General features: G+C 27.9%; 3 protein-coding genes across 5 annotated transcripts in view; 1 reads left to right on the top strand and 2 right to left on the bottom strand.

The window, feature by feature from the left end:
* LOC145943307 (uncharacterized) overlaps positions 1-25,067 on the top strand; it is a 64,255-nt gene that overhangs the window by 9,755 nt on the left and 29,433 nt on the right. The window lies entirely within an intron of this gene.
* On the bottom strand, positions 742-6,164 carry LOC145942775 (epidermal retinol dehydrogenase 2-like). 2 transcript variants are annotated; one of them, XM_083049794.1, is made up of 8 exons: positions 4,827-6,164; positions 3,428-3,574; positions 2,531-2,685; positions 2,209-2,386; positions 1,774-1,903; positions 1,498-1,618; positions 1,129-1,254; positions 742-908 (listed from the first exon to the last, which is right to left on the bottom strand). In XM_083049794.1, the coding sequence occupies exons 2-8, from the start codon at positions 3,545-3,547 to the stop codon at positions 839-841; spliced, it is 900 nt and encodes a 299-aa protein (XP_082905920.1). In that variant the 5' UTR covers positions 3,548-3,574; positions 4,827-6,164; the 3' UTR covers positions 742-838. The 2 variants fall into 2 exon arrangements, with proteins under 2 accessions (XP_082905920.1, XP_082905919.1); XM_083049793.1 differs by having other exon boundaries at positions 743-908; positions 5,986-6,164.
* Positions 8,046-20,468, bottom strand: LOC145942590 (short-chain dehydrogenase/reductase family 16C member 6-like). 2 transcript variants are annotated; one of them, XM_083049456.1, is made up of 8 exons: positions 20,353-20,468; positions 11,594-11,753; positions 10,399-10,553; positions 10,109-10,286; positions 9,750-9,879; positions 9,552-9,672; positions 8,905-9,030; positions 8,046-8,549 (listed from the first exon to the last, which is right to left on the bottom strand). In XM_083049456.1, the coding sequence occupies exons 1-8, from the start codon at positions 20,367-20,369 to the stop codon at positions 8,480-8,482; spliced, it is 957 nt and encodes a 318-aa protein (XP_082905582.1). In that variant the 5' UTR covers positions 20,370-20,468; the 3' UTR covers positions 8,046-8,479. The 2 variants fall into 2 exon arrangements, with proteins under 2 accessions (XP_082905582.1, XP_082905583.1); XM_083049457.1 differs by lacking the exon at positions 20,353-20,468 and adding an exon at positions 17,543-17,772.

Here is a 25,067-nt window from a genome sequence, read left to right as displayed (position 1 = left end):
AAAATTCATCATATTTGTTTAATTAAATGGCTGATTGCATAATTTATTATTTATATAGTGTGTATTAATTTTTTGTTTGATACATTTTCACGATTTTTTAGGAGCTTAAGTAACTGTATTATTACAAATTGAAATGCAGGGAACTCTGAACAGCTGTTCATTTGAATTATTATCGTTTGCATCTGTTAACTGTACGAAAATTAATTATAATGATATACAGTGATAAATACATTTTTTGCTTACTGATATAATTTAATAATCTCATGTGATTGTTTCAATATAAAATTATTCTAATTTAAAGTGGTATATTCTGTAAGAAAATTTTCGCTCTATAAGCTCTGTAGCTCTGTAGCTCTTTCTTTTTTTGCTCTTCGCTCTTTCTTTTTTGCTCTACAGTGCTACATAGCTTATAGAGATACAGTGTTATAGAGCATTTTTATAGAATAGACTCATAGATCTGAAATGTTGATTACATGTTTTAATAAGTTTAACTTCTATTTTTATGCAAATTATCGGGAAAATTACAATGGAATAGATTTACACATTTTATATTCTAACATATAGGATTAAAAAATATATTTTATCAAAATTATTTTTTATTCTAATAAAAATCACGATAGTTTGATGTAAAAGATATTGCAATATAATCATTTTATATATTAGAAAATAATATAATTCTTATAATTATGTAATAGTTATAATATGTATTTTTGGGAAATATAATTATTTTTATTGTTTCTTATATAGTATATAAAATAACAAATTAAAATCAATACAATATATCATAATATACACATATATTTAATGATGCATGTAGGTCTATATTTTTCCATACTTTTTAATCTTCAATATCATAGCCGATACCTAAGAAATCCAATAGGCAAACTAAAGCTTTGTTGGGCAAAATCCTGAAATCAAAATATTATTTTTATTATTATATTATTATATTTTATTATAAAACAAATACACAGACGGAAATAATATAATCATAGTATAATAGCATTCATTCCAGATCTCATATTTATTCATTTTATGAATCGCTTTGCAGTTTATTAGCATAAGCATTAATTTATTTGAAAATATATTGTGTGCATTTAATGATAAAATTTTAATTTTTGCACGATTTACCTCAATGCATAACATAACGGCAGCCAAAATGAAGGTACACTACTTTCTTTCAAATTGCGTCTTTGCGCATCGACTATTAATGCAGCTGCTCTCTGTGGGGTAAGCGCTCTCGTTACACTTGGAAATCTATTGACAAATAAAATATACAATTATTTATATCAGGAGGGAATAATTATTACAAAAATATCTTATTATTTTAACCATATGACCATATACTTTAATCATTAATATTTTGTATGTGTGTGTGTGTGTGTAATGTAAGGTACATGACAATTATAATAAAGATATTAGTTTTTTATCGAAAATGCTAATTTATAACATGTACGAATAAAGTTATTACTTTATATAACTTTATCGTTACAAACATACCTTATTCTTGGCTTTTTGGCAATTCCAGTGAGTACTATAAACGGAAAAATGGTGGTGAATTTAATCAAGGATTTTCCTTTGCTATATGTACGCACTTCATCGCTGATAGCTTCCATAAATGCTATAATAATATGCACAAGATAATAATATTAAAAAGCATGCTCTGCAATTGTATCTATTTTGTATCACATTAAACTCATTCGTTAATTTACAAGGAATGCTGATAATCATATATGCTATACATACGTAATATTATAAATAATCAGATTGAATTACTTTTGATCGCGGACTTTGTGGCGCAATAAACAGTACCATGGGTAACGCCCCAAAATAATGCTAGTGATGAGATCGCCACAACGTGACCATGATTTTTTTCAATCATACTTGGTAGGAACGCTCGCAATGTCTAAAAAAGTAATTTCATTCAGAGTAAAATTTGCGAAAGCATATTAATAATATGCCATATATATGTATATACATATATACACACACATATATATATATATATATATATATATATATATATACTAGTACATCTGTGTGTGTGTACATACTTTAGTCTTCTAAATTTGTTTCAATTGTGAATGTAGTAAATTAATTTGTAGTAAATTTCAAGCACGTATCTCTGTTTCTAAGAATAATGTAAATAACATTGCTAATTATATATACATATATATAATGTAGTTACTATGTATTTCAAATATCACTTGCCCAATAATGCGATATCATATTGACGTCTATAACTCGTGCAATTTCATCAACGCTATGATCTAGGAATTTTTTAACCAACCCTATACCGGCATTGTTAACTAAAATAGTGACATCGCCGACTTCTTTCCTCACTTTTTCAGCTATCCTGAAGACTTCTTCCCTATCTGCTACGTCGCATCTATAAAAATCTCAATCAAATTATTAACCAGTTGACAATAGTTAGACGTGTAGCTAATTGTAAATTATTTGAATCGCCTTTTATTCTGAAAATTTATTTATGAAATCAAGTCGATTTATACCGACAATCAATATCGATTTATACCGATATGCATATACAGAGTGTTTTCCCATCTGCTTGATCTCGTTCATCGTTTGCATGTTGGTTTTCTCATTGATATCCCAACATACTACTGTTGCTCCTAACGATGCATAACCAATCGCTAATTCCTTCCCGATACCGTCACCTGCACCTGTCACCTATCGTAATATATATATGTATTACATATAAGACCCCGCATCGAATGAATTAGATATTGTCATAAATTATCCCAAGTAGCACGGTAGATCGGTTGTAGCATTCTAAATTCCACAAACTAAAAAGCAGCTACAACCGCTCTCCCTACGTTCCTCAATGCTAGCAAGTCGTAATCAATAATGGAAGGGCAATGTTGTTCTCGATGAGGAAACTTGTTAGTTCATACAATATTTATAAGTTATATACAGTAGGATACATGTAGAATGCTTTCGGCAGGAAATTGTTGATGAATTTATCGTGCAAGAATTGAAATAATTTAGTAGAACACAATTGTAGCGAAGAAACAGGTAGCTTCTTCATTTAATTTACTATGCGTGAAGAATTGTCAAATATTATTCATGTACAGGTTGTGCGTTCTCCTTTTGCTACCTGGGTATATAGTTAAAAATTTTTTATTTTTAATTTAAAAAATCGGAACAAATCTTGTTTTATTTTTTCTTTTTTTCTTTGGGATAGAATGGTAAATTGATTGAATATAAATGATTTTAAAAAAGTACCTATGTGAAACGACGCATTAAAAAGCGTTTGAGTATTGATTTGCTATTTGATAGAATAATGATAAAATAGTGTTTTTAATAAAATTAATTTATTAGTACATTTACATATTTTTTAAATTTGATTAAATATTATTAATACAGAAAAAATACATCTCCTATAACTGTATATTAAGAATTTTATACGCACCAAAACAATTTCATTAGCAACGCTCTTTCGTGTCACTGGCATAAACATTTTGCATATACTCTCGCAAATGAAATAAAAAGCTTTCAAAATAAGAAATAGTATTTCTTTTAGAAGAAGCATGTCGTCATATATCTTTGTTATAATTATCTGTAAAGTCAATATAATAATATATAATATATAATTATGGTAATTTTTAATTATACTAATGATTATAAAAAGATTAAATAAATCTAATTGTAAGTAATGCATTTAGGTAAAGTTTTAAGAGCTTAAGAGCTTTAAGAGATAGACTTTTTTAAGAGCACTGATTCTTGTTGATCGAGATTTATTAAAAATATACTACTCTTTATTATCTCGAAATTCGTTTTTAATTAGCGGGCTCTCTGTTTTGATATGAAAAAATATAATAATAACTGAATACTGGAATATATTTTCAGCATTCAAGTCATTACATATATCATAGAAACCAGCAAGAAATTTGATTGCCGCTAGAAACAAATACTTTTGATCATGAATTGTATTACCAGTGTTCTATATTCTATATGTAGTAGTTATGTGTTTACAATTACAAATACTCTATCGGAAATGTTTCATATAAGAAGAGGTCACAAGGGACAGATATAAATTATCTCCGACTGCGACATCTATTGACATCTATTGACGACACATAACTTTTTTTTATTCAGACTAGATTAAAGTTCTGCATAATAAATAGTTTCTGCATAATTTTTTCACAATAATTGATTGCATTATATTATGTGCGGCCTAGTAAGATCACATATCGAGATCTATTTGGAATTATTGGCATCGAATATCAAGACATGATCAGAAAATTATATAATTATTATCTGAATTAGTGGAAATGTTTAGCTGTAAAAAACAGACGTATATTTATTACCTACTTTGCATGTTTATTAAATAATATTTCAAATATATTCTGAATTTTTCTCTACTCTCTTACAATTCTCTTCTCTCATTTTTATTTTATTTACTTATTATTAGGCAGGTTTACACTTATCTTTTTATAGGAAAAAAGTAACATGTTTGCTATGTTTAAAGATTTATATTAAACGCAAGTATCTTTACTTAAATTTTTTTAACGAACCAATCTTTGCTTTATTCGTTTTATGTATTTTCATGTAAAATATTTTTAAAAATAAAAGAGATCAATTTATGAATTACATAAGTAAGAGATTTGTGAAAGAAAAATCTTTCTATTTATAGCTTTTTGTAATAATTTTTATAACTTTTTCTTAAGGAGAGAAAAGTCTTTTGCTGAAATATTTCCTGAGAAGATAGTTTTAAATTGTCATAATTTTTCAAATTTTTAATTATTTATTTATTTATCGCATAAAACCGAAGTTGTTAAATATAAATAGGATAAGGTTTCTTTTATTACCTGATTATTATCGCTATCCAAAACTCTTTTGCCGTGATATATAATACATTATAAAGATTAATCTTCTATCAGTCTGATGATTGAATCTCAATTGAAACTTTCAACATAAGAAATAGTAATGCTGCCAATCATTTATTGTCACATGGTTTATATACGAGGGTAAATCAAAAAGTAAAGGGACAAATAAACACATTTATTTTAACCTATGTGGAAAATTTACATATCATTTTTCGTCATAATTCCCACCAACATCGATACATTTGATCCACTACTTAATAAGCTTCTGTATTTCATCCTGGAAGAAAGATTTGGGTTGGATGCGAAGCCAGTTATGCACCACTGCAATGACCTTCTCATCCAAAGAAAATTTTTTTTCTCGTAGTGCTTCTTTTAATAAACCGAAAAGATGAAAAGAAAAAAGAAAAAAAAAGAAAAGAAATAATAATATAATTGTGTTTATGATTCCCAGCAAAGTGACTTCTATAGCGTACTTAATGTAACAAAACGTAAAGTTACATTATATAATTACGACAAATGTGTATAACATAGTTTACATCTGCATTCTGATAATTTATGAAATTAATATTATTAAATGATATCAAAGACATATTACACAGAAATTATACAATTAAATTTATATAATTAAATTTCAATTTGCTTCAATGTTTATTGTTTATTCACTGTATTCTCTCTGTAATAATACTAATCTGCTAATCTCTGTTGACAGATTTTATTATTCGGTAATTAAAATGCAATATTTTTTTATTTTTTGTTATTATATAATTTAAAATATGACCGTGAAATTCTAATTTATAGTAAGTTTTAAAATTACTGAGAACTGTTGATAAATAATTGTTTATTAATTCTTTTTTACACTAATTCCGTTAATTCCGTGTCTTACACTATATGTAAATCACTCTATTTTGTTCTATTCTTTTTAAGTACATTTCTGTCTATAAGTATAGTTGTACATCCTTTAATGCAGCAAACGACTAATGATTTATACAAGTTCTGTATTAAACATTTTATAAGAATAAATGTATGTACATATAGATATCGGACACGTTTTTTTAAAATTATTATTTTCTTTTGTTTACGAAAAGATTTTTTTAGAAAAAAATGATTGAATCACCACTATGATAAACTTGGTTTTACTTGCCTGATTACAGTGTTTATACGATATGATTGGCTAGGTGAAAATTATCCTGTGTACTTGTCATTTAAATAATAATTATTTTTTCCGTCCTATTTAAATGAAGTTCACTGTTAGTTCACTGTTAGTAAAAGCGAAAGTGAGTTTTCTCCGCCGATGCTTGCTGACGAATGCTCAGGCATGCACTATCCCTCTTGTATTTTAATCTCCAGGAATGTGCAAAATGGGTATCCAAACCCATTTAAAATAGAAAATGTAAAATAGTTAGAAGTCTTCCATTTAAAAATGCAAAATGCAAAAATGCTTTTTAGACACTCATTTAAAATAGGAAATAGGTATTTTTTAAATGGTTTTTCAAAATAAAAATATTTTTTTCAAATATATATACAATATATATATATTTATTTAAATTCTTATTTTTTATTATTTACTTCTTACAATTATTACTTATATTTAAATTCTTATTTCTTTATTAAATTTTTATAAACTTTACAAATTGTCTTTATAAGCTTTCTATATAAATACTTTCTTTTATAAACTTTTTAAATTTTTATAAACTTTATATAAACTTTATATATTTTTAATGTAACAAAATTTTTAATACAGAAAACAAAAAATTATATAAATATATTTACATGTGGAATTACAAAAAATGTTTATTATTGTTTACAGACATTTACTTAATGACTTCTTTAATAATATTTTGATTGTTATAATATACATATTATTGATATCTCGATTAATTTTTAGTTTGCAAGAAAAATACATTTGAAATTAAAATGGGCAATAAAAACCATTTAAATGTAAATATAAAATAGTTTTTGAAAACATGTAGTTTAAATACAAAATACAAAATAGGCATTTTATATTTTACATTTCCATTTTAGATGCAATCTATTTAAAATAATGCACATCCCTGCTAATCTCAGAATCTGCATATGTTTACGTCATCATATACATATATGCTTTTCCGCAGTATAACGATGAGATTGCTCGAATCAGCTAATTGGTTATACTTTCGGGTAAAGTATAATTTAGAAATAGCACTAGAGTTGTGTATTAAAAAAATTTTTTTTAAATATGTATCAGAATTTTAAGATAATACGATTTTAATTTTCTAAATGTATTTTTTAAAAGTCTCTCACTGAATTTTATAAATGCAACGTGATATTTTTTTCGTCGTAGAACATTAAAAAATATTACTCATATTTTTTTTAGCTGCGCATCTCGACGTTTAAATAATGAAACATGAAACACTTTTCTATAATTTATTTAATTTTCTCATTTGTATAGATATTGTATTATCTTTATAATTCTCTATGCTTTATATTTAAATTTTAAAATAAAAAAACTTGCATTTAATACATGATTAGCTAAGGATTATGTTTCTATTTTATATATATATATATATATATATATATATATATATATATATATATTAAGATATGAAATAGAAACACACACATCTTATTTTTGTTCTGTCTTATTTTCTTTTTCACGAATATTATAATTACAGAAACAGAAATTTTAAAAACAAATACAATAAAAACAATCTTTAATTCTTTTATAGTGAAATGTTTATTTATTTAACTTAACAATTATAGTTTCTTATTTTTACAATATTTCTAATGTTTGAATTAATTAATAATTATTTGGCAAAAACATACAGTAAATGTAATAGACAAATTATTAAATATGAACTTATATCTCGATACAGCATGAATGAATGTTGCATCGAAATTGCGCGTGCAATTGATTGATATAGAATATGTGCGTACAATATGGATATATGTTATACTGTTATATAAAATTAACTGATTATATCTATATATAAAATCTTTTTTATCTCTGATTTTTTTACTTTTTATAGTAAATGTGCAATAATAGATCGAACTCTGAATACATTGAATTATCAACCTTCTGAAATTTACATTATCGATAGGAAATACACATTATCAAATCGCAAATAATCATTCACAGACAATTATATGTATATATAAAAGAATAGTTATATCACCAATTAATATATATATTACGCTCTGTCGCATGTTTTTTTTCACAGTAAAAATGCTTTATCTTATTTTTTAATTACATGATACATTTGAGATACATTCTAAAGAAGATTTACTTACAATACTTATCCTGTTTAGCATTATACGTATAAAACATCTACACTTGGGCGTTTACACACATTACCTCTGTTTACAACAATTAATTATTTACGATTAATTAATGAAAATAATTATTTTTATTCACATATAGAATAGTAGAAGTACCGGAAAGAGAAATAAAGAAAACTAAACACTTTTACTTCGAACGTATTTTAACAATATATAAAAACCATTAATCGGTTTGCAAATCGTTGACAATATCGATTTGCTTATTTCTTATAAATAATGTAGTAACATAATAGACAATTGTATAAAAAAATTTATTCATAAATTTGTTTTTTTAGATTATTTTTATACATATATATATGTATGAGCGTTTCCTGTATCTATTAGCTCTCTGCCTCGACGCCGCTGTCGAAGAAGTCTATTATATTGTATAACGCGTTGTCGGGCAAATTCCTGAAAAAAATTATAATATGAATACTATACTCGACACGTATCGCTTTTCTTATCTTCATTTATTTAACGTCTCCTTAGAAAACTGTGACAAGCATATTAACGAAAAAAATTGACAATTTGCAATATATGTTATGAAAAAATTCTGGTAACGATTACTAAATATATTATATCCTTCATTTCATCTCAAATGAGTCAAATTGACTTTTGCTATGCATCTCTTTTTTTATTCCTCTCTTTTTTTTCTACAGAGATATCAATTTGTTTTTGACGGCCTTTTTACGTTATTAACTTTTTGTAACTTCAAATATTAAGATCTTTATATATAATGTATTCGGAAATTTCGCAAGGATTTTACCTTAATATTATGTTCAATGTCAGCCACATTGCAGGCACAGATCTCTCTCGGTAGCCGCGCCTCTGCGCAAAGATTATTTGGGATGCTGCTTCCCCCGGTGAGACCAAAGGCATGGCACTCGGAAACCTATTGAAATTAGAATAATTACCGTTATTTTGATAATAAAAAATATTATAAACTTTATTTCACAGAAAAAGTGCATGTGTGCTTTTGACGTAAGACATAAAGTAAACCGATTCTAAATTAATTTTGTGTCTCATACGTGTGTTCCATACATTTTTTTTTTTTATTACAAGAAAATCGCAATAGCTCACCTCGCATCCAAAAATTTAGTCTGCGTGTAAAAGAAAGTATAAGTAGTTATAAAAGTTATACGAGTTATAATTAATAGATGTGTAGATAATTATACTCGTGCGTATCCACACGCGTAACTTATCATTGTGATTTACAAATATATCGCGAAAGATACAATTTTACGAATCAGTCTTGCACATAATTATTTTTTATGCAATCGTACACATAGCACAATTATCGATAATAAGCACGTAAATGACGCAGAATTACATCGTCGTGTATTGCAAAATATCCTTTGTAACTACATTCTTTGTATGCATATGCACGTTTCATTTTCTCGTAGATAATCTTACCTTATTTTCGGATTCTTGCAAAGTCCGGTGTCTACCATGTACGGATAAATAGTGGTGAATTTGATTAAAGATTTTCCTTTGCTGGATGTTCGTAATTCCTCGCTAATCGATTCCATAAGCCCTGCAATATTCGCATGACATGATACGTAAGATTAAGGATTGCGATATTAAAATTGAATTGAATGCGAACTCGTTTACCTCGAACTGCAAATTTCGAAGCGCAATAGGGAACTAAATTCGGAAGGCCACCGATTCCTGCCAATGATGAGAGCGCAACGATGTGGCCATAATTTTTCTCGATCATGCTCGGCAGAAACGCTTGCAGCATCTGAAATATAATATGAGACAATAATAAAACACAAATAATATTATAAAAAATATATAGCTTGCGAGTAAAAAATATTTTACTTAAATTATTTACTTAGATATAATAATTTTAGATTATTTCTATTTAAGAGATACCACCCGCGTATATACATATATATATAAAAGGACTTTTATCGGGCTCATGTGTATGTTCAATTAACTTTCATATATTAGCTCTCTTATTAATTTACCCAGAAGTGGGCCAGCACGTTAATGTCAAAGATCCGGCTAATTTCATCGCTCGTGTGATCGAGGAAGGCGTGGCAGGGCATTATACCAGCATTGTTAACTAAAATAGTAACATTACCGACTTCCTTCTTGACTTTCTCGGCTGTGCTAAGGACCTGTTCCCTGATCGACACGTCGCATCTGCGTATAACGAGATAAAGGTGCTTCGTTAGAACTCGATCAAATTTGTTCCATATCAAATTTTAATTTCTATCATATATATAGCTCTTGTCGAGAATAAAACGATACGTACTGATACGTGTATGCTGCGGTTGCTCCCGCCTTCTTTATCTGATTCAACGTCTCCTGGTTTGATACTTGATTCAAATCCCAACATACCACCGTTGCACCCAGAGATGCGTAACGGAGTGCCAATTCTCTTCCGATCCCATGACCCGTGCCGGTTATCTGTATAGAGAAGCGTGATAAAATGTAATACATGTGATTATATTACATATAATTTCTACATCTTTTCATATTACTTTTTATCCTTTCCAGAGACAAAGATAAGATGTTAAATGTCATTTATTTTATCATAAATGGGAACATTAATTTGCTTCCATTCCATATTTGTCTTAAAATTGATTGAAGCAAAAAGTAAAAATTATATATAATTTTATAAATTAATTCCATACAACTATAATGCATTAAATTACATTTGCATCACGTATATTTTTAGAAAAGAACATTAAAATTAGCTAATTACGAGCGAACTTATTAGACGAATAATGCGTGATAATTACATTTATTTTTTGTTATTTTTATTACAATTTATTATATTATAAGAATATGTTATTTTAGAATTATTATCAAAATATACGAATATAACGAATTGCAATCTCTCTCGTCATAATTAATTCTTGAATCGAGCGGAATAATTAGTATGCATTTATATATTCATAACAAAGAGCTTCTTGTAAACAGAAAAAAGTTATTTACAACTCTTTTTAACGTTATTCATCGTTTAATGATCAATATATCATCATCTATATGCAGAACACTTCTCTAAAAAATGATAAACAAGGATCATGGCCGTTCGGAACCGGTGTTTAAACTGTAGGTCCCATATACAATGTGTATAATCCATATGCGCAACACATGTATATGAAAGAGAAGTCGCCTACGTCCGGAAGACGGGCATGGCACGTGAAGAAAAAGATATGCATGTTTTTTTTTTTTTTTTTTTTTTTTTTTTCCAGTTAATTTAAGCAAAGATTCTATTGATTTGCAGAATTTTTCTTCTTATTTCAATCTTTATGAATCAGTATAAACTGTAAGTCCCATGTATGTGCAAAAACTAAAAAAATAATACAATAGATACTCGTAGAGGAATCCCCACCTTCTGACAAGAAATTACAAGACTGAGACCGAATGGATTAAGTATTATATAGGTTGATGATTGATATATAATATTAGTAATGCACATATATTGTGAAGTCGATACATACTAAAACGATCTCACCAACTACGCTCTTTTCTTCTGATGGGATGAAAAATTTATACACGCTTTCGCAGATGTAATATAAGAGCTTCAAAATAAGTAGTAAGACATCCGCCAGGACCAACGCACCGTTGTATGCTTTAACCATGGCTATCTGATATATCGATCTGCAAAATTAACAAAATTTTGATTATAATTTATTATAATCAATAATAGTATTATAATATTAATAATATTATCAAATGATTGTTAATAATTTTTTTTTTGCAATGCAAAGAATTTATCAAAACTATAATAGAGCATCTAACAACTATCTGTACAACAAATGTGCTTCAAATGTATGTGTGAATTTATGTAATTACGGTTTATTCTGCATAACTCTTTGAAAAATTGTAGAGAATAAAATAGGAGAGATACCTTGAATGTCAATTTGTTTGAATATTAATTTGAGTTTCAAATAAGTTAATAAGTTTCTTTTTTGAAAATCATATATACATAGAAGTAATCTGGTGTAAATAAGGTCATGTTTCAACATAATAATACGCAATGAAGTAACATACAAATCGCTGTCGGCGTTATAACCAGTTTAAGCGCGCGATACCACTCTCTCTCCATGCGATTATATTCTTTTGCATCTGTCGTATAATGTGGCTCCGTCGTGATACAGCTAATCACGATGTGTTTTTGCTCTAAATTTATTTGATTAAAATAGAATAGTGGAACAGAAAAATAATTCTTATTCAAAATATCGTATTTAAATATATTTTTCTCAATATAATAATAATAATTTATATAAATTTTTCTAGTAATTTTGTATTAGAACTAATAATTTCTTAATTTTTTTATGATGGATATAGAGTTTTTCAGTCTTTGTGTCAGAATAATAAAATACATTACTTCTTAGAAAGAATCGAAAGAGATTAATGGTTAATTTATTTAATTCAGCATTCTCTCTCTCTCTCTCTCTCTCTCTCTCTCTCTCTCTCTTTCCCTCTATTTCTTCGCAGAAACAATAGAAAGATGATACACTTCTTTTTAGTCATATTTTTTTTTATAGGAGGGAAAGAATTTTGAAATAATCTTTTCTAACTTTTTTTGCGTGCACACGTATATAATTGCTCTGTATATTAATTTAAATTTAGTAATAAGGATATTATATATATTATCATATTACATCACTCTAATATACGTCTGCATTGTGTTATATAATATTCATTCTGCGCAGGAGGAATTTACATTAGTCATAATAACAAGTTGCACATTGCGAATCATAAAGGAAATTTATTTTGATAGGAATGTAATTATTAAGATTCTACGTCCGGTCTACGTCTCTTCATTATTTCTTTTTTAATTGTACATTAATTTATATGTCAGTCTCAATCTCAGAATGACACTCTTATATTTTATAATGATTAATATTATTGTTGTCGTTCACAGAGATGATTTGTAAAAATTGCCTTTTTTTTATTAGCATAAAACGCGCGTGAAGAAATCGCTGGTATTTAATGATTCTTGAACTTTGGAATAAACTTAAATTGTTATTACAACTTACTTGCCATTACAGCTGAGAATCAGAATGATATTATAGAGTCTGCTACTATATTAGACTTCGAGTGATCCTTATGTGCGTTACTGAATTCTCTTCTCTAAACTTTTTTTATATTTTTTTATGTAATGTGACAGTTTTAGAAATATTAGATTTTATAATGATTAATATTATTGTTGTCGTTCACAGAGATGATTTGTAAAAATTGCCAATAAAGCCTTTTTTTTATTAGCACGCATTTTTAAAACGCGCGTGAAGAAATCGCTGGTATTTAATGATTCTTGAACTTTGGAATAAACTTAAATTGTTATTACAACTTACTTACCATTACAGCTGAGAATCAGAATGATATTATAGAGTCTGCTACTATATTAGACTTCGAGTGATCCTTATGTGCGTTACTGAATTCTCTTCTCTAAACTTTTTTTATATTTTTTTATGTAATGTGACAGTTTTAGAAATATTAGATCTACAAGTGCATTCGACCTTCTATCTCGTTGGAAGAAACTAGGTTACTGCAGTAATCGTGGTCAGTATATACTGATTGCGTGTCGCATATCGTGATACGCAAACGCACGATGAGATCATTATTGTTACACCTATCTCGCATACCTAACATAGTACATTGTCAACTAACTTAATTTTATTTTTCTTATATATTTAGATTTTTTCAATCATGTATATTATATTTTCGATTACGAAGTAGATAGAGAAAAAAGCAAGAAAATATTTTTAAACGCGAATGTATTTTTTTAATCTCATTATACGATAATATTTAATTACGATATTATTTAATATCGATACGATAATATTTAAACGCGAATGTATTTTTTTAAATCTCATTCTTTGAGAGACATACTTTTAAGTCTTCTGTTGAGAATGAATTCAATATACAATATCTTTATATAAATAAGTAAATATTTATATACGCATTCCAAAAATATCTTTGCTTATATTTGCAATTTGTACTTGTCGCGTTATACTGTTTTATAAACTATATTATTTAAAATTTTTTATTTATTAAATAAATAATTAAATGCTAAATAGTTTAATAGTAATTAAATAAAAATTTTAAATAATAGAACAAATTTTTTTATTAATGGTCGGCAGTTCGACGTTATATTTATTAACGTCTTTTTAATTAACATTTTTTAAAAACTGACATCAACATTATCTGAAGCTTCGGAAACGCAGAAAAAGTGATTAATCACGCGATCCCATGAACGTTTCAAAATGCAAGGTCACACGATGGTACGGCACGTTTGAGTGACAAGACGCTTGTCAATCTCTTTGAATGTATAGTATACGAAAAGTCTGTAATAAACGTGTCTGAATTTTAATTTTCTATCAACAAGTTTAAACAAATAAGAGATCTTTTCTCCAATCAGGATTGACAATGAGTGTATTCTACATATAGGCTAATATATAAAAATGTTAATAATTAATAAAAATATTATACAATAGATATATTCACTCATTATATGTTTTTCTATAATGAATATAAATCGTATTTTTAAATATATATTATTAATAATGATATAGTTTCAATGGCAATCGAGCGTTTATGTTTTATTCGATAATAAATAGCCATAACAATTATTATCATTATTTCCATATTCTTATTACTATAGCAAATAAAATGCAGTATAAATATCTCTCTTGTGAAAAATATTTTGTATTAATTATAAAAGCATATTAAATATGCTTCAACGCGCATAATAAAAAATTGAATATCTGTTGTATAATAGAAATATTATATATATATATATATATATATATATATAATATTTCTATTATACACATATATATATATATATATATATATATATATATTAATTGGTAAGAGGAAAGTCTATAATTTGCAACTAGCAGCCACTTTTTACTTTTTCTTGAAAACAACTATTTTATTTATATCAATTGATTCTCATTATTTTGTGCATAACAACATTGACGTAAGATCATCGAAAAATGAATATTTTATGAGATACTTCATAATTTATATAAGACTATTGTCAAATTAAAATATAAAATATCTCATAAACTATTCACTTTTTGACCATACTATTTTTATAACTTTATGCAAAATATTGCGAGGAATCGAATATATAAAAAATCATATTTAAAAAATATTAATTCAAACAATTCAAAATCTTGATATGATCTTGGGAATGCCATCTAGAGTCAAACCGTTCAAACCGCAAAATGGATTCTTTTAAACATTACAATTTATGTTTAAAACATTTTTTTTGTAAAATGGTTCTTTTCCGAAATATTAGACCATTCCGGAACTTTTCGCATATCCTTTATATACATATATATATAAAATAAATAATTTACACAATATACTTTTTTCGCGATCTAATTTGTCAAAAAATTCTTTCAGTTAATCTGCAGATTCTCTTCTAAATAATTAATTGTATTTAAAAACGTCCCTTTTTTGTGTTGTTGCGATCAGTACTTTGAAATCATAACAACAAACACTGTGTTTCGTACAAATGCTGCAGGTGCCAGGATAGAGCTACATTTTATGTGGTCAATCTTGACCCTGAAGATAGCGAATGAGATGAGTTTTTCCCACCCTCCCATATACACATTCTTCGGCTCTGCGAATATACCGGAGTCTGTCTGGACCAGACGCAGAATTACTTGAGAACGTTCTCCTCTCATATATTCATGCCTAAATGGAGCAGCCTTGCTTTCTTTTATTTTTTTGCCTTGACCCTTTTTTTCCAATCCAATATTCCTTTTTTGGATGATTCTGATATTACGTTAAAATTATGTCTCTCGAGTGTCAAAAATAGAATTTTTTTTATATAATATAATAAAAAAATAATATAAAAAATTATTTATTTCATTATTATACCATAAAATTTGTAGTCTGTCTAATTAATGTATTACAATGCAGATTTATGTGTATAGTGAAAAATGAAAATGACATAAAATTATCGAAAAATGAATATTTAAAGACTTTGAATGCCGCTAGTTTTGCATAAAAGTTTTTCTTCAGTCTTTAAAATTCGAAATATTTATAATGTTTGATTAAATTTGTAAAGTTCAAGATTACCTCACATATGCATGTATGTTATAAATTTCTTTTGTTACACGTAATTAGGCTATTACAAGCAATGTCTGTCTATAATTATGTCAGCGTGAAATATAAAAACGAATAGAAAAATTATGGAATACACACACAAGCAATTGTTTTAGAATGCTACCTGTTTAAGATTTGCGATAGACTTTCTTCTTTGAAAAATATAAAGTTAATTTTCGACTTTATGAACATTTTATTTAATTCGACGTTTCAGTGCTTTAATACAATATAGAACTTTTATTATTCGAATTAAAGTCGGAGAATAAAGATGTTCAGATAATGAACTTCTTTAAATAATCAACTAGAAATTTTAAACATCTCTTTGATATTTAATATTTTTTTGATAAATAAATTTTATATTTTTGAATATCCGACAAACTCTCGATACAGATCATATTTTTATATTTTCATTATCTTTATGTCGCAGCTGATTAATTTATCAATTCTATACTTATCGATTTCTTTTCAATAATGATGATATTGATTAGATAATTTCTTATTATATCTTGTTTTATTTTTTTTCTAAACACAAATATTTACGTTTCGTTAAAAAGTATTACCTTTATAAGAGATACAAATCACTGAAATTGGTTGCGTATTGTGTATATAACATAGGACAAGCTATGTTTATGTTTTTCTCTTCTATTTACTGATGTTCGGCTAATACGAATTCAAAAATTTCCGCAAGTTAAAGTATTGCTCAGCATTAAAAATGAATAAAAATACCTAATTTTATTTAATTTGCATAGTTTACTTAATTTTAAACAAACTATACATTAATAAAATTTTTAATTAACATTGATTGATCGAGAAGAATATTAAGAACTTCAAAAGTGATTATTTTCCAATCCAAAGGATATATTTATAATATAATTGCTTATCAGAATAATTGAAAACAAGTAGAGAGGATGGGTTCAAAGAACAGAATTGCACACTGTACACGCTGTTTATAACTCATATCTTGCGTAGTTCTTGCGACACGTCTGCTTGCGTTTGTCAAGATTATTAGAGACAGACAAGGGACTGCAATTTCTTGAAAGAATCAGTTTGATACGACCAGTTAAGAATAATAAAAACGCGTAATAATCGGCAAATTGTTCTACATATAAATATATATAGGATATATACTTTGTCGGGAGATTAATCTCATAATACAAAATACAAAATCGAGTTTTAATTTCGCATTCTTTGAAAAAAAAGAGCTAGTTTCCGAATTTTTTAATACTTGAACAGATCATGCCCTCCCTCAGTCCCTCAGTCCCTCTTTCCTGCCTCCTCTGGCAAGGAGAAAATTTTTAAAATTATGCCCGAGTACTCACTCTTATTAGTGACGAACAACCCTTGAAATCTGGCTTGGGAGAGCACGATGAGGACGACGCGGACGAATTTCGATAAATTACGAACCGTCGCCGTTCGTGTGCGGATCGCGACTAAACCACGTTCAGCTATAGAGCTTCTCTGACCGCTAGCAGTACGAATTTTCCATCACCACTACAATCGCGACAGCTGGTCGGCGCGTGAGTGTAGAGCCATCGGCCGTTGTCAGAGATGTCTGACTATAAGACGACCGCAACCATTATCAACGTACAGTAGAAAACGTCTATTAAAGCGAAGCCCCGTCTCTGGATGGGTGATGGGTGGGTGGTTGGTTGGGTGGGTGACCGCTCGGGTACGCGTCCGCACTTCCGCCAGTAGAGCATCGTCGTAAGAGCCTAGGGTAGCTTCTAGAGAGCTCGAGGAAAAATTATGACGACTCCCGGAGAAATTGAAGTCGCGTGATGCGAGTATTTCCTTCTCCTCGAATATTGACCTGAGAAACCCCGGGGTGACGGAAAATTCTCCGTAAACTTCATCGAGCAACTATTTGTGTCACATATACAGTTTATGAAAGGACGTTGCAGGGAAAGAGAGACGATTTCTTTCTCTTTCTCTTCGTGCAGCTGCTCTTTAAATAGACAAGCGATCGCCCGATTTAATCATCCCTTCGAAGGGGATTCACTATATGTGAAGATATCTTCATAGATTCTGTTAACTGATGAAACTCTAGGTCTCTTTCCAAGATAATCACGTGCGAGCAGTTCTTGAAGAGCGCAGCTTCGCGTGAAAAATCACCCTCTCCGAGTGGAGATTTTTAATAAACTTTTTTAACGTAGATATGAAGTCTTATAATAATTATACTTGCGTATAGGAAGACATTTTTTTTCTTTGGATTTTATAAACTTTAAACGCCTGCACACACTTTCGCCGACACGCCGGAATGCATCCTTCCTGCGAAAACAAAATTGCGAGATCGGATTTGCGCGCGATTCCTCCTCGCTCCAAACGGATTGCTTTCGGGAGCGTTTACGCAATCTCACTTTCGTTCCGCAATATGCGTGCAACAAGCCGGCTGCAGGCCGGCTGCCTCAACCGAACGAGATCCGGTCGAATGCATGCATGCAGCCTGTCTGAACATAACTAATGACATGTGATAAATTTTTAATTAATTATCCATTAATGAAGGAGACCTTGAAGAGCATATAATTGAAAAAGATATATAAAAAAATGTTTAGAGATATATTGGTTAAAATTAATTTATACTATGACATGTGATAAATTTTTAATTAATTATCCGTTAATGAAGGAGACCTTGAAGAGCATATAATTGAAATAGATATATAAAAAAATGTTTAGAGATATATTAACATTAATTTATACTAATTAAAATTAATTAAAATTAATTCGAACGAGGAATATTTATTTAGATTATTTTTTTTACATTAGTTACATTTTTGATTATTGTACATTCTTGTCTCATTAAAATTCATTTTTATTCTTTGAAGTTTATTTTTACATATTCTTATTTTTTTATATTCGGGATGTCAGTCTAATTTATTTCGATTTAATGCAACGATATTCCGTAATTTTTTTATCTTGAAAAATATTTAGAAATTTATGACACGAGAAATTGATACATTAATGTGCATAAATATATGTTACTAGCTTTAAGAATACATTAGTTACTAAGATCATTACATGATCGTTATCGATGAGAACACAAAGTACGAGAGAAACGTAAAAACACTTCTTTGTCATCGGAAGAATAAGTTACTGCTTACATTTGCTTAAATATATGCACTTACGTAAGAAATTGTTTGACACACACGTGCATACACACGCACAAAAGGATTTTGTTTACTTATTTTTTTAATCTCTTAATCTTTAGCTAGTCAAAGTGAGCAACAACAATGTCGCTGATATGCTGTCATTTGAAAATGAAAGAATATTTACAAACTCAAGTTTAAAGTGCATAGATATGTCACAAGATCTTACTTTGACAAATGCAATTTGAATCTCTTTATACGAATGAATGAACAAAATATTTATATGAATTTATTCATTCATCCTTCCTTTACATTCAAAGCGTGACGTATGGCTTATAATTGAATACAGCTGAACGTATAATAATTATATAATAATTTTGAACGTATAGTAATTTATAATGACACTTCTTAATTATCATAATTAACTCAATGTTTGAAATTAATATTTAGCTAATTATGACAATATTTACTGTCTTTATCCATTTTTTAATATTTTTTCGGTTGATTATTTCATTTTAATCACTAATTATTAAGTAAGATTAGAATAGAATGGAATAAAGTAAAATATCGTGTAGTTAATTTAAAAAAATTACAATACGAAATTAACACAGTCATCCATTGTTTGCGTAATTATATTTATTTAGAATCAATAGTTTTCGCTTTTTTTTCGTGATCAATAATATTAATATGTCTGTATTTGCGTTTTATAAAACTGACTGACTACTTTTATATCGATTTTATATCTTGTGTTAAAATGTATTTACAAACATCCGAGATTGATAGATGTTATTTTTGTATCAAATTTGTATATGAATCATATTTCACATTTCAATAAGACATAATCGTAAATAAGTAATAGTAACAGATAAATTATTTTCTAAAATAAAGAATAATTATATCGATACGACGATCGAAAGATACTAATTAATCAATCTCATCGATATCAGTGTTAAATTCATTCTCTCCACATTTTTGCGTATATATTATAATAAATAGTTATAATATATAAAAGAGATAATTTATATACACGGTGATGAATTACTTACATGTTATCGTTCGGCATAATGTTGATATTGAGAGATTATAGCAAGTTTGCGATATTTCTTAAAATAATGTGACACAGAACAAGTGATACACGATGATGTGCACTCTAGTAAATGTAATATTATTAATATTGAACATACACAATATGTATTACAAGGTTTGCAGATTTATTTCAGTACTGGCTATCGTATCTGACAGTGAGGCATATATCTAAATGAGTTTTATCAGTTGACACTCAAAGAGATGATTTTGCATTTCTTGGCCTTTTTTGTTGGATAGATAACACTTTTAATATATATATTATATAGAATTTTATAAAAAAAGACGCACCAGTTATAATTTTAAAATGTTGTTTTTATAATAATCGATGCGTACTTTAGAAAATGCACGTTTCTCTTCTCTCTTTAAATTCAAGCTTTAATACGTTCCAATTATCGTTGGGAGGAAGCCATTGATACATTATTTATTTTGAAACAAAACGTATAAACATTGTTAAATTATAATACATCCTTCCGTATACCTACTATTTATTATGAGCTCGCGCATTTATATGTTATATAATTCGCGACTGAATATTTTTTCATATTACATCTATTCTTTTGCATACGAGATATAGGTATTACAAGCGACTACCTCGGGACAGTGTGTTCCAATTTATTGATTCCTTTCGGTCGTAACATTTATCGATCGATAAGTGCACATTAAGTCTCTATACATGTAAATCTCTGAATAGAACGTAAGGCGATATATTTTTTTGCGCGTCTCTCAATCTGTCGAGAAAATCATGTTTTTCAAGAAACGTTGCATAATTAGCTAATTGTGAGATAAAATAATGTAATTACGATATTTTTTTTATTTAAAAAAATTAATGTGTTATATATACATGTATATATAATGCGTAATGTGATGTTCGTTCTAATCGTGTTCTTCGAGCAAAATCATATCTGTGAAAAATTAAAGATCCTTCTAACAAAATCCTCCTAAAGAAAATTTAGAAAAATGTATATAATTTTTATTTTTAAAAGATTAGAAAAATATTAGTGATGCAAGACGCAATAAAATTTATTTAAAAAGTATAAAATGTATGATAAAATGTATGAAGATGTTAGCTCGTTGAAAATTAATGTCACATTAATAATATTTTTTGTTGGTAGGGAGAACAATGGAAAAAAATATAATTTATAAGTTTATTCTTAGTTCACAAAACAATAATTTAGCGCGAGATCACTATAACTTTTCTCTTTTTATATTTTTTATTATTTACTTCATACAATATTTCAAATTCTATTGTGTACGTTTATAAAACATATATACTCTTTACATATATACTTATTTTATGACATTGTACAAAATATTATAGTGATTTCTAAGAAATTTACAGCACAAAATAAGAGGCAAATGAAAATAGCAAATAGCTAACACGACTGTGATAAACTGTGTTATCCTCGCAAACTTTTACAAATTCTCTTTTCTTGAACTACGTTAAATCAAGCATCTTTCGTACGGATAAAATATAATCAATGCAGACATTTTTGCAGATAAAGTTTTTCATCAAAACATATTTCAAGAATTAGCGATAAAAATAAACTTAAAAAAAATTCTCATTTCAAAGGTTGAAATTTATAATTCGGCTTTAGGCACAAAGCATGCAAATAAGAAACATTGTGAAACAGTGTAAAATCGTAGGCGTGTAGATATAATCATAGCATTAAGCCATATATACTTGTTTCCAACCTTCTGAAAGAGAAAGAGAAGAAAAAGACGTTGAGTCATTTTCTTTCTTACCTTGCATACATTAGATCTCGCAACTGTCTATTGTAAAATAAAGAAAAAACGTGACGTCTTGTTCTCGCTTTTTCCATAAAATTAACTCAACATAGAGATATGAGAGTTGCCTCTTTATATATATTTTTATAAAGTTTATGTTCAAATGCATGCAAATAACAGGTAGTTTTAGCAGTATAATAATACCTTCTTCGGAAATTTTTATTGCGGAGAGACAATTTTTTTTCTTTAAATTATTATTCCATTTATATTCACACGTCATAAAGGTTTCCCAATACATTTCGTACAACTCTACGTAGAAAACATGACGCAAAATGCGTATAAATTCTTTAAATCATGGTCCATATAATGTTAATGTCAGCGCATTCGGCCTTTATAAAAACTCGCACCTTTTCTTTTTAATGTTTGTGTGATATTCTTCTTGATATTCTTCTGATGTTTCTCTTCTTCTTCATACAAAACAGCCGACTTATTATTAACTTGTTAAATTACATTTTACAAGTTGAAAAAAATGGCATTCTTATTTTTAAAATCTCACATTAACATGTCACATATCTTGATATAATATATAAGAGAACCATCTTAATTTTCAACGTATATTTATTTAAAAGAAAGGATTCGGATTAATTAGTTAATTATTACGAGTTCGCGAATTATATATTAATAATGCATCGCACTCGGTGTCCTCGAAGGGCACCTTTTCGATTTTACAGCGGTGCCCTTGCAACATATGTATGGATATTCATTGACGTCCGACCAATTTACACTTTATATATAAGTTGTAAAAGAAGAAAGTCAGTTATAGACTTGTTGTTAACCCGTGCTCTACGTAATGCATATATCAATCGAAGCGAACAGCAGTCCATTGACCGTTCCTGTGTCTTTTCTATGAATAGTGGAATCGATATAGGGTTAACGAACTCTTTCCGCAAACGATGAATAGTTCTCGGATGAGGACGACTGTTCTCATGTGTTTGGAAGATGAACACTCAAAAAAATGGTTTTGCAATTGTAGCAAAAATTTTTTAGGTGCAAAAAATTAACTGTGGTAGACAAATGATTTAGCACATATTGCAATATCGTATATATTTTGCACGTAATCAATCTAAATGATAGAGACAAAACTAAAAAATTCTATCTGTGACAAACGATAATTCTATCTGTGACAAACGATATTCTATCAAAAAATAGCGATAATTTTTGTTGCGACATCTAAAAATTTTTTTGCGTGAAGGATTATCGGTGCTGACGAGATAAAAAAAAGGAGGAAAAGATACTCTCGTTTCACAAACAACTTCGACGATTAGCATATATATAGCCATATGCTATCTTCAAGTTGAGCAGGAAGATATAATTTCGACACATTGAAAGAGATATTGTAAAAGAAAGAACCACTCAAGTAATTATTATACACGCAATTATCTTTAGATATGTAATTTTTTTATTACTTATAGAGATAAGAAGAAAATGTATTATACTTGTAAAGAGGATTCGAAAGATTGTTATATTATTCTTCAAAAATTTATCTATCCAAAATTTAATTAATAATATAATTTAAGTAATAAATAATAATAATGGAATATAGTGAAAGGCCAACTAACGAGCAAATAAATAGATATAATATAAAATAATAAATTCATTTAATCATGCTCTTAAAATTAATAACATGTAAATTCTTAACTTGTAGACGTTTCGACTTACTTAGTCTTCCTCAGTACAAATTCTAACTTAAACAAACGCTTTAATAATATAATAATTAAAGTATATCAAACGACCATGACGAGCGAAATATCATCAATATTTTAACATCGGTGTATTTTCTGAGAGGCACAGCAAGAATAACATTTCCCATCTTATCATTATGGAACGCTTTTGTTAGTAATGAGAGATTTTAAACCCATTCTTCGTTTGAAGGCGAGAAAGGATTTGTCCAAATTTTGTCAGTTTGAATGTATTTGTCAATCAATATAAATGCGAGTTCCATAGTAACAGACCGGTTTTGTATCTTTGTATTAAACTGTAACTAAATACATTCAAACTGACAAAATTTGGACAAATCCTTTCTCGCCTTCAAACGAAGAATGGGTTTAAAATCTCTCATTACTAACAAAAGCGTTCCATAATGATAAGATGGGAAATGTTATTCTTGCTGTGCCTCTCAGAAAATACACCGATGTTAAAATATTGATGATATTTCGCTCGTCATGGTCGTTTGATATACTTTAATTATTATATTATTAAAGCATTTGTTTAAGTTAGAATTTGTACTGAGGAAGACTAAGTAAGTCGAAACGTCTACAAGTTAAGAATTTACATGTTATTAATTTTAAGAGCATGATTAAATGAATTTATTATTTTATATTATATCTATTTATTTGCTCGTTAGTTGGCCTTTCACTATATTCCATTATTATTATTTATTGCGTTGCATTATACGAGCCTTTTTGTTTTTTTTTAATTTAAGTAATATTTTTTAATAATTTCAATAATTAAATAATTTAAATAATTTTTAATTGATAAAGAATTGTTTAGCTATGGAAAATAAATCCATTGAGATAATCTCGTAATAATATTGATAAAATTTCCAAGAAAATAAATTAAGTCTCTTTAAGTTTGTGTCATCTCTGCTTCATACATACACATTTCTAATCTCATAAAATTGAATTCTTATTAAAGTTTCTTACTAGCTCTGACAATGAATACTAACAATAAAAATATTGATTAGAAAATAAGTTAATCATATGGTCCATTAGCTCAGTTGGTTGGAGCGTCGTTCTTTAATAATTAACGAAGGTCGAGGGTTCGATTCCCTCATGGGCCAATTTATTTGATTTTGTCGACACGTATATCATGTATATAAACTCGCACAAACATACCTTACTATTCTTACAAGAAGTGAATGGCAAAGTTGTACAGAAAATGCTGTCACAAG

Source organism: Prenolepis imparis, unplaced genomic scaffold (genome assembly GCF_030444845.1).
Source record: "Prenolepis imparis isolate NDT839.2.m4 unplaced genomic scaffold, iyPreImpa1.0 SCAF_11, whole genome shotgun sequence".
NCBI lineage: Eukaryota > Metazoa > Arthropoda > Insecta > Hymenoptera > Formicidae > Prenolepis > Prenolepis imparis.
The sequence above is the reverse complement of the archived record's forward strand: the minus strand, read 5'-3'. Positions and strand labels throughout refer to the sequence as shown.